The sequence below is a fragment of the Lytechinus variegatus genome, chromosome 16 (assembly GCF_018143015.1).
Source record: "Lytechinus variegatus isolate NC3 chromosome 16, Lvar_3.0, whole genome shotgun sequence".
Taxonomy (NCBI): Eukaryota; Metazoa; Echinodermata; class Echinoidea; order Temnopleuroida; family Toxopneustidae; genus Lytechinus; species Lytechinus variegatus.
Genome location: NC_054755.1, coordinates 22357978 through 22369824, shown reverse-complemented (window position 1 = coordinate 22369824; position 11847 = coordinate 22357978). Strand labels below are relative to the sequence as shown.

Genomic DNA, 11847 nt, shown 5'->3' with positions numbered 1-11847 from the left:
TAGATGTTGACTTTGCTGGCTTTCCATAGTTGCGTTTGATAGGATCAATCGATCCAAGACGGAGCCCAGCCATACACTTCGTTCCCATGTACATATTCGGTCACACCAACGTCTTCGACGCCAAGCCAACCGATGGTTTGTCATTGGTAATAGCAAAATAGATTGCGCCGGTTTTGGAATCGGTTGTGACCGAGCATCAATGGCATTTCAATGTGTTCTCTAGGATTTTTTTTTCCTTTCTCCATGATGAAATCACAGCATTTAATTATCTATATTAACTCGCCTTTTAGAAACTGAATTTCATTATTTAATCATTCACCTCTATATCCATTTTTTTTCGCAATGAAGAATAGACAGAAAAAGGCAGGCAAATATAATTCATGATGTTTTAGTTGAACGAAGCGAAAATCCTGTTATACTCATCCATATTTATACAAAATTTGTATTGAACATTGTAATAGAAATAACTGCTTTCATGATGTATTTCATCGCGTGGGAACTTTGGACTTGTTTTTCGTCACATATGATTTCTGTTCAGTTTGAAGATGTTCACTGTCATAAATTGCTGTATTGACGTCTCGATACCGTCGAGGATGTTATTACAAGTCAAGTACCTGTCCGAGAAATTCAATTTATTACAGAAAGAAGCTCACTGGCGTATAGGTAGGGTTGGGCATTGGACCCCCAAAAATGCAAGAAATACAGAAAAAGAAAAGAAAGAAAAGGGAAGGAAAACGAGATAAATAATCGAATATTACGTCGAAACCTATAACTAGATTTTCATTTTAAGGCTACATGTTGGCTCGCACGCTACTTAGAAAAAATTGCCCCATACCGCTTTCAGTAACTCACTGGTAGTGAGCTTCTGTTTGTAATAACTTGAATTTCTTGGACAGGTACATGACTTGTATAGTATCACCGACGGAGCAATTCATGACAGTGAATATCTTTAGACTGAAGAGAAACGACTGGTGACGAAAACACTCACTCGTAAAACTCAGGCGTAATCGCTAATCTTTGTGCTACGGGATGTTGAGGAGCGTTTCATGAAAGGACGTTTAATCGGTCAAGTTCTATTTTAACGGTGCTTCTGCAGCCCATCCAAATCAAGGAAGGTTGTCGGATCTGACAACTTGTCGGACAAAAGTGTGGATGATACGTTATGCTGAATTTCAGAGAACAGTGACTTTATTTATGGGGGCGTCATCGTCTAGTGGTTATAAGACTCTCGTCTTTCAATCTGAAGGACGCGGGTTCGATTCCAAGCCATTCTGGCGTGTTTTCCTTCAGCTAGAAATTTACCCACATTGTGCTGCACTCAACCCAGGTGAGGTAAATGGGTACCGGCAGGAAGTAATTCCTCAAAAAGCTGTGCACACCGGAATCGGTAGACTAGCTTAGCCGGGGTAATATAGGAGCACCTTGAGCACCTAGCAGGGTGGATACGTGCGCTATACAAATAATATATTATCATTATTTATTTTATTATTGAAAATGCCCGTCAAATGACAATCGGGAGGTCGTTGTAAAAAAACATGATGAACCGGAGAAGCAGTTTCATCTAATTTTTGGAGCTGAAAAACAAATGCAAATCTGTTGTGTATCTAGAGTCCAGGATGAAACTGCTGTTTTGATTCTCTTAATCTCTTGGAATGCTCCCCAGGTAGTGGAGAAGGTGCATACATTGTATGCGGGCATGCATGGATCCGATGACCGGGGTAATAATATGTCTGTAAAGCGCTTAGAGACGTCGTTCCGATGTATTAAGCGCTATATAAATGCGGAATATTATTATTTATTATCATTATTCATCACACATCGACAAAGACCTCTTACAGCTATTGACTGTCATTTGAAGGCCCTTTTCAAAACATTTCCTGTGTTTTTAATTCGTTCTGCGTTCTGATGCGATAACCCTGGAATGTCTGTGATTTATTCCAACAACAAACATCCGGAATAATCAGGGTAATTACTCCGAATCAGTCATTCTAAATGGTTGAAGTTTAGAATGGGCCGCGGAACTGTTTTGAAAGTGGGGGAGGGGCTGACCATGGAAAAAATCAGATGGTCATTTTTACGTTTTTGTACACGGATTTGGAAAAAAAGTGCCGGGACTGAAGTCCCCGCAGCCCCCCCCCCCCCGTTTCCGCGGCCTTGTGTATAATTGAAATGACATCAAATAATTGATTATCACATGCATACTTGAAATGATAATGCAATTGTAAGGTATTTTAGCCATCCGTTGATTAACTATTCTTCACACTTCGGCTAAAGAATACCTTGTCTAATTTGCTTTCAAGAAATCATTTCTTTGAATGTTCGAGGACACATTCATGACATTATTAAACAGCTGAAAGAACTAGGAACTGCTTTTGAAAAATCAATTGTCATAAGAGTTGTTTTTTTTCCTAGAAATCATTATCTATTGGGGTAGGGGTTGCACGTGGGGATATATAGCTTGTTATTTCAGTTTCAGCCGGAAATTTAAGGGGGAGACATCAACGGCTATTATATGATGAGTAAAGGTAGCAAGTAAAATGGGCGTATATCATTGTAAGCATATTTTTAGTCAAATTGAAGGGGATGGGAAATACGACAAGCATGACAAGAGATAAGAAAGACCTTTCCCTTTTGACAATTTCCACTTAGGTATGGGGAAGGGGGGACGGGGGAGGTGGGTGAGGGGTCGGAAGCTTCTCCGAAAAAAGACGACCGGATATTTGATTGCTAAAGTCTGTTTCGTTTCCTCCTTCTACCATTGTTGTTTGATAAAAAAAAATCAAAACAAGTTTTTTTTAGGGATTAAGGGAAGTTTAATTTTATAAATATAAAGGTTAGGCCATCAATACGACCTACTTCAGAGATTATCATCTTAGTAAAAGTGCAACAGACAGCCTGGATGGATTAAATGTTATATATTGATATTGATAACATGGGATATTAGCTGTACAATCCATCGCTCGTCCATCCCAAAAGGTTGCACATTAACAATGTAGGGCTAAGGCTTAATTATAAATGGCAAGATGATTTTGATCAGTATTTTTTTAAACATAGACGATTGAACATAATCTGTTTTCATCATTTTATTAGGTCATGAGGACAAAGAGAATAACAAAATTTTATCCTTAATTATTTTATGATTTAACGGCAGTGTGACATTGAACACGACTATTGTGTTTTAATTGAATTGTTTACTACGTTTATCCCATTTTAACGACCATGCTAAATGCAATTATACGGAGATAGAAAGAGAGGGTGAATATATATATATATATATATATATATATATATGAAGGGAGAGAGAGAATTATATGAAAAGGAAAGAGAGAAGAAAAAAAAAACGCTTAACAATCAAACGACAAAAAGGCTAAGCTTAAAATTCAAGCTTTCGAATGGTTTAAAAGTCAATTTTGTGTTCGATTTGTGAAATTATGTGTATTTCATTGAAAACTATCGATGTAGTTGCAGTCTTTATCCTTTCATACAAAGACCATTTTACGGAACAATAAAGACTGCAGACGACTACATTATTCATATAAATTGTTCATATGCGAAATAAGTTAATTTTGCGTTTACACCGTCTGTCGTCGTAGTGAATAGACAAAGAAAATATCATAAACATGCTTATCAAAAAATAAAAGCAAATTATAAAAATGCGTCATATCGTCTGCCATCGTGGTATTATTTGGTAATCATGACTTCGGAATTCATAACTCAAACTTATTAGTGTTATCTTGATCTAAACGGCAATATTTTTTAAAAAGTATATACCGAACCCGGACTTTGCTTCGAACATTTACCAAGCCGAGCATTTTTACCTTTGAACGGGTGATTTCATTGAGCATGTTGAGCATGACTAGTGCTGTAAATAAATCTTCATGGTGATCTTAGCAAGCATGTCCGACGGGTATTCCTGACCATCATCAAGCTGAATTATCCGGTCATTTGTCCCTTTTCCTCCGTATGAAGTTTTATACGCCATTTTTCAGGTAGTAGAATAGATGTATTTACGTTCCATTACCCATCCCGCAGCGATGGTGACCGCTTCAGCCATGGATTTCGCCATGCCCGAAGCAATTCGCTGCAACCGCGAACTTCGAACATGTTATAATGTAGTTCATGTCGTGTGTGGGCAGCAGAAACTGTGAGTAATCTGCCGTGAACATGTTTTGAGATAAGCATGGTAAATCAAATGCAATTTAACAGGCACTTGATTTTCAGTCAGTTTCTGAAATCGGACACATTTCTAAATGCAGTGACTTTCGCTCGGATACGCCGGCTTTATTTTTGCGATCCAACTTCTGCTCGAATCTAATTACTTGTAATTAATTAGAGTCCTATTTGAATTTGATAGTGTTTTCTCAACATTTTATTCAATGTGTCCAAAGATTGGTAGGCATTAGTTTGCCTTAAATGATGATGATGTAGCGCTAGGTCTTACATTTTCGAAAGTGACTGTAGAGCTCCACTCTGGAGTGGCAGTCTCTAGAGCAAATTTGTACAGATGAAGGAGGACATGGTGCTGAGACAGGTTTAGAGAGAGATGCTGCCCTATTCCACCTAGGTCTTTGGTCTGCCAATTTAGCATTACGATTATTTTCAGACGTCTTGACTCCTGTACTTAGTAGCTCTCCATAAAAAGGCGACTATCATCTACATCTTCATAAGTGTTAATGTCTTTGCCAGAAAGTTCTATGTCAAGTTTGCAGGTGTGTCTCTATAACGGATGTGTGATCTATCGATTGGGGTGAGAACAATCACACAGCTCACCTTACCTTGGCGAATTCAAGAAGGGATCCGCCAAGGTTTCATGCGGCGAACATGCCCCAACCACTTGAAGCGCATCTGACTAAGGAGCGAAAATAAGCTGGGGATGCCAGCACGTACGCTGAATGGCGTCTGTATTTTTCACTTTGTCCTGCCATTCAATGTGCACGATACGTCTGATGCAGCTGACATGAAAGGTGTTCAGGCGCTTTTCTTGGTCGGCGTACGTTTTCCAGGATTTACTTCCGTACAGGAGCTTGACCAGATTTTCCTATCCTGGCGCTTATCTCCTTGTCCAGTGAAAAGGAAGCTAGCTAGATCCAAGGTAAGTGAGGAGGCCACCACAACCAGACGAGTGCGTGCTGCTGATAAAGATATCTGGAGGACAGTCAGTGTCTTGAGTCGATCAGGATTTCTGTCTCAGCTGATGGGTGATCCAAATTAACTCCTTACATGCACAGGACAGGTGGCTGTCTGACAAGGTTTTATCCCATTTCTTGAGAGGCAGGGGCGATGTCGTTTCCGTGCAACATCTCACGAATGAGAACCATCCCGTCCAATGTTTTAGCACGTAGTTGGTCGATGTTGAAGAGGAAGAGTTTCCGTGTGCTCTGGTACGGACATAGAAGCATTCTGTGCATTCGCCAAGTGCATACTGGGAAAGCATGGAGAAGAAGATCCCATAGAGTGTCAGGACCAGGCGCAGCCTTGCTTCACGGCACTGAGGGAAGCTTACGAGAATTCTTCAAAGTTCAATAGTCTCGGGAAGTATTTTTTTAATGGCGTTTAGCGGCCATCTTGAAGTGTGTAGGATTTGATCTGGAGATGATTCTATTTTGCAAAATTATTAAGAAAAATGGAATCAACATACCAAATAACTCGCGAAAAGAGGTATCATTGTTGATTCTGGGACAAAGGGTTGAGAAGTTAATTTTTTTTTTTAAATGGTATCATTTGGCGGCCATCTTGGATTTACCTGAGGTTGACATTACATTGCAAAATAGAAAGCAAAAAGAGATTCTACTACCCAAATCCCTAAAAAAAAAATAGTCAGTAATCATCATTTTGGGGAAAGGGGTTCAAAAGTTAGCAAAATTGCCCAAATGGCAACTTTGGCTAACCAAGCTGAATTTGTTCTAGGACCCGTAGGAACACGAATAAAAAGAAAATCATCGGAAAGAACATTTCTAGGTTGGCGTATTGATCCTATGGGACTGTCAAATTGACTATGTGAGATGAAATATTTGATGCAATAAAATTGTGCCCTTTTAGAAGAGCTTGTTATCAATCTTCACCCATTAATTTTGAGACTAGGCCTACTTGACGTTCCGAGGTTAATAAACATAGATTACTCATAACAATTCATGCAACAAAGAGAATATATGTACAGGGTAACAATAAAGTCCTTAAAATCCATTTCAAACGAATCATTATACGCTTCAAATAATTCCAAAATACATGCAAGTGCCGGAATTCTCAGATAATTATGGTGTAATTGAATGCACTGTTATTCAATGGTACCACAGAAACATCAATGAATGGGACAATTCAGACAAAAATCTCTTAAAGATAAGATATCACTTCTGAAATTGTCATATTCTATGTCATTTATCTTTTATTTATCTGAATATGATTTTAATCACACACACAAACAAAAGAACGATTTTTTCTATTTCTTTACCTATTCATCTAAAAGCTCCAAGGCAGACACTTCCATCCTTCAACGGATTTTTAGTAAAGGACTTGCGGTGAATAAACTCTAAAAATCTAATTATGATACTTAGAAGTGCAAGGACATGATTAGCTGGCAGAAAATCCATGACGTTTGCATATGTATAATTATATTGTTACAATGATAGCTTATGACAGCAAATGACAAGCACATTTCAATTCAGTTCGTAGCATTAACATTTAGTCAATCGATGGGAGGGGGAGACATACGATCGTGACTAATCCGCAACATGCAACAAGTCAGAAAGATGGAAATTGCCCGCCTCCCTCTTCGGAACGTCCAAAAAAAAAATTGTGCAGGAGACACAGAAATTGACTTGGGCTGAAACCCCCTCGTCCTCTGTGGCTTTCAGGAAACTTGTACAGAATTGTGGAAAAAAAGAACCCCGTCTTTTGTGATTGGCAGCATGCAATAGACCCAGTGGTCAATAAAGTATGTAGCTGCGGAATAGAGGCATAAAGTGGTGTAACATTTCAAAGATCAGAAATATATTGAGTAATCATCAGACAAACAATAGTCGATAAAACAGATTAAACAAATATTTCCAAAAACAACGAGACAATGGTTTGTTTTATGAACATGATGAATACAATAGGAGATACATGTATACATGGGAAATGTTCGTATACTGGTACTACTTGTACGTGTATCCTACTTGTGATAAACATGCAGAGCAATTATGTCTAAAGTAAGAATTGATCAATCTCGTTTCGCAAGGATGCGTTAAACGTTCGGCTAACTGAATTGACATTGTCAGTTTTACCACTGAATGAAAATCGTCGACATAATAGTTTGATGAAAACTGTCTGTCTTCTGCTGAAATGCTAAACCTATCGAGGCGGCGGAAAAGATTATTAACAGTTAATATAACAGTTAATAAACCAAATTCCTTCAGTAGTCATGGATATCTGCTGATGGTTCTTACAAGGGCGGCACCAGTATGCAAAGTGAGGACCAGAGTTTGAGGGGGAGGGGGGGCGGGAGGTGGCAAGATGACTTGATATGACGTCATATTTTTCACTTGAATCATATGGATATCATAGAGTTCAATACCCGCTAAAGACATTTCCTTTTCTTTTATAGTATACTTTCTCCATATTCCCTCCTCGTTTTCACTACTTTAGAATAATATGAGGGGGGGGGGAGGTTGCCCCCTGGCCCCATGTGACGCAACGCTGTCACATGGATTATTGCACTTATCAAAAAGCTACACCGAGCAAGCTCTGATGCACGTCTCCATTTATGATAAACATTCAATGGTTTTCACTTCGGCTATGAGAGAGTAATGCGTTAGTACCTGTTGCAAGTCACGTGATCATGAGGTTGACTGTACAGCATCTATCCACGAATGAAATGTTCGTGGATAAGCACACCGTATGGTAAATGATGTCATCAGGCAATGTGCTGAATCTAATCCAATGAGCCAATGAGCACCAACCCACACCTCCCCCCCCCCATTCAACAGTGGAGGGGACAAGGACACTGCCGAACGAGGAAATTTTCTTCTGAGGATGGGGATAAAGTGATGTGAATATCAATGTACATACCTGTACAGCCGATGACACTAATACCTTGGTGACATTTGCTCTACGGCGGCCGTACAGCGATTCGAAAACAGCCGTTTAATTAATTTCGATTCAAACCACCTATTATGTAAATGTATACAAAAAAAGTTAAAACGGCTGTTTTCGACTCGCCGTGCGGCCACCGTAGAGCAAATGTGACCAAGGTATAAGCAACCAAGATGACTGGGTGTTTTTTCTTTTGTATTTTCATACTGTCAATGTCTATAATTGACTGTTGAACAATTTTGGATGCCATTTGCGATTAGAAAGTTTGTTCGTATAATTTCCAAGAAGGGGATGGGGCAGCTCATACTCAAAGCACCCAATCACTGCGTAAGGTCATGACGATCATATATTTGACCCCCTAAAAAGTGAGAGTAATAACACAACTTAGGGGGGAAGGGAAAAGTGTAGAAGAGAGACAAAAAGGAAAATGATTGGGATGAAAGAGAAGAGTACGAAACGTGAAAAAAAGGAAACAGATGCCAGGAACTCCATCCCCTCTGTAACTAGACGACCTGTTATTTGGGATAAGTTCAATCTTAGCTCTTACACGCACCAAGACTGACCAGGTCCCAAATAACAGGTCGTCTAGTTACAGAGGGGATGTTTTTCGGGATAAGTTCAATCTTAGCTCTTACACGTACCAAGACTGACCAGGGGTCCGTTGCAATCAATCGCAACTCTAACAATCACGCGCAACTTGTTTTTCAACCAATAAACAGCGCGCATTTGGGACTTGCGATTGATTTTTTGACTTGCGTTTAAACGCAACTCTTTCTGCAACGGACCCCTGGTCCCTGCAACACATATGTTAGCGATTAATAATCGCTAAATGAAATGGCTTTTTATGATTACCGTTGCTCAGTAGACTGACCATAGGAACCAATCAAAATCCTTCCTTCAAATTAGCGATTAATCGCTAACCTACAGGTATGTGTTACGGAGCCCTCAGTCTGGTTGCCAGAGATATAGTTCAAGGAGTCAGAGTATCCAATTACACCGGGAAAACCGTCTCCAGACGGACCATAGCCAATTTGTCATCTCCAATATTTGTGATTGCAGCACTATATTTGGGGTTGAATTATGCAAACTTGGCTTTTCCTTGAGATATCTTTGCAGAAGTAATAGTCATAAAATCGTGACATTAACTTATGATTCTATTTCTGCCTCTTTGTTCATGTTATTTGCAGCTCAGCTTCTTCTGCTGCTACTATTCTTCCGTTTTGTATACCGTGTCAACGGTTTTCATTCCTCACATCTCTCTTTCCTTTCTCTTGTATTCAGGTAATTGCCGTACTGCTTCCAAGATGGCGTCAACCCAGGTTGCAACGGATCTTCTGTCTACGGACTCAATGTGGACAACAGAAGGACCAAACGCAACAGAACCGGAGCCGCCTGTATCGAACCGGTTGACCGGAAGTGACCTTGTGTCCGTGATTATCTACTGGACCACAGGGTGCATCGGGGTCATTGGTAACGCTTTAGTCATGATCGTCTTTAGACATCTCAGGTCCAAAAGAAGTCAGGCAAACCTCTTCATCCTGAACCAGTCCCTCGCAGATTTCGTCACCTCGTTGTTCATCATCACGTTTGGAACAACTAGGATTGTTCGCCATAAGCTGTCGCACGACGGAGCGTCTGGGTTCTTCCTCTGTCGATTCTGGTGGTCGCGATTCTTTGTCTTCTCTGGTTTTGCAGTGTCCACCTTCAATCTTACCGCAATGTCCATCGAGCGGTACATAGCAGTGGTACACCCGCTCAAGTACCAAGTGTTCTTCAAGCGACGCAATACCATTATCGTAATCCTGATTGTGTGGATCGTCGGACCAATAATGCAATGGGTGTTCCCCATCTGGCAGTATGCTAGTGTGGACGGAAGCTGCATATTTCAGTCCTCGTGGGGCAAAGTCCACGGAATCGTCGTCGGTGTGGTCCTTTTCTGTTGGGAATACTTCTTTCCGTGCCTTTTCATGTCATTCGCGTATGTCACAATTCTACGCACCTTACGCATCAAAGAGCGCCAGGTTCATGCCCAGGTCGGTGCTCCTGATCAAGGTGGCGGACCGAAGCAGGATACCAACGGCAACCCCAAAGGCCCCAACAACAAGAACAACGCAACATCCAAGCAAGCTCAAGCCCGACGCAAGAATGTCACCGTGACGCTCTTCATCCTCTTTATCGTTTACTTTGTCTGTTGGAGCCCAAATCAGTTTACGTTCCTGCAATTCAACCTAGGTGGTCCACTCAATTTCGACGGCATCTGGTATCACTTTACTGTCGTGGCCGCCTTCTGCAACACGTGTATCAATCCATTCATTTACGCGTTGAAACACAGGCAGTTCCAGGAAGGGCTGAAGTCGCTGTTCTGCCGCGGAAAGGGCGATCAGAAAGGCAACGGAAGTAGCCAACCTGGTGCCAGTCAAGGTGGCACCGTAGTCGATTGACAAAGAGAGTTGGTGACGGTACGCAACTCGTCACATAACGCTCCGAACGAGGATTTTAGCAGTATCGAAGCCATTGATACAAACGTACGCACCAATAGTCCTCCGAGCCTTCCTTCCAGCAATGATATCCACAAACCACCTAGGAACACTTCAATAGTGAACAACTCAATGATGATTTCTACAGGCCACGTAACACAAGGATCAATCCTGTCAGATGGAAGCGATATTGATGAAACTATTCCAGCTGCTGCCAACGATGACTTTATCAAATCAAATGGAAACACTCACAGTGAATATAAAAATGGTGGCTTGACTGCTGTAAATGGACAAACGGATACTCAACCAATGAACATACTTCTTGCAGATGCGGATGAAGCCAATAGAAAAAGCCACAGGATGGTCAAATGGCTTGATCAGGAAAATAAAGATTCAAGTGCGAGTTCATTTTAGAAATGCTACTCAATCGAACTTAAAATAAGTTCATATCTTATACAGACCGCAGTTTTTCCACGCATCATTCTAAGAAGGTAATGGAGACTTTCTTGGTCTAGTGGATACGTCACCATAGCCCCTTTTCTTACCCACCCTCTCCAAAAAAAATACTCAGGATGGTTTTACAGGTGTTTCGTAAGGGATAAGTGACCAAATACCCTCTTCTCTCGCCATTTCTCCCTCTCCATACCACGTATGTCCAAAAAAATATTTATACAATCAAAAGTTGACGCTAAAGCTATGGTTCATCATGTAAGTACGGCCATCTTTTTTTTTCTTTCCCTTAACAGTTCGGAAGTTCAATGTATCTGGCTTAATGTAAGTTCATATCTTATGCAGATCGTAGTTTTTGAGATTTGGGAGCAATACATTTTTTTCCCTTCTTATCCTGATCTCTAAGGGGTGCTGCCTATGGTATATCATATACGCATCACCCTCAACAAATATGTGTGGGTCCTTCAGTGCCACAGCAGCCCCGCTTCTTAGGGGCATGTGTACGAAAGGCTTCGTCCCAAATCGCAAAGTTCCTATACTGATGTCTACGCTCGACAGAATAACATTCCATTACTCTTCGTGGTTTATTGTAGTGGTAACAAATTTTGTAAAGCTCAAATTGGTAAACTTACATTTTCCATGTGTACTTTGCATATATGATATTGTTCATTTAAATATGTAAATATCAATAAGAATTCTAAAAGTGGCGATAAGTGTTCTCTATATCAATAGCTGTACAGTATCTGTAAAGTATGTTTGGTCACTTTCTTATCACACAAAAACCACACGTTCACTTTATACGTGTTCTCCTTTTTCACATACAAGTTAAGTGTTGTTCACATTTGAATAT

The 11847-nt window shown here is 40.4% G+C and overlaps 1 protein-coding gene across 1 annotated transcript; it reads left to right on the top strand.

Moving 5' to 3' along the window:
* Positions 1 to 9350: 9350 nt before the first annotated feature.
* Positions 9351 to 11221, top strand: LOC121430024 (galanin receptor type 1-like). Its single transcript, XM_041627296.1, has one exon. It carries the CDS (start codon positions 9375 to 9377, stop codon positions 10509 to 10511), a length of 1137 nt encoding a protein of 378 aa, XP_041483230.1. The 5' UTR covers positions 9351 to 9374; the 3' UTR covers positions 10512 to 11221.
* Positions 11222 to 11847: the final 626 nt, after the last annotated feature.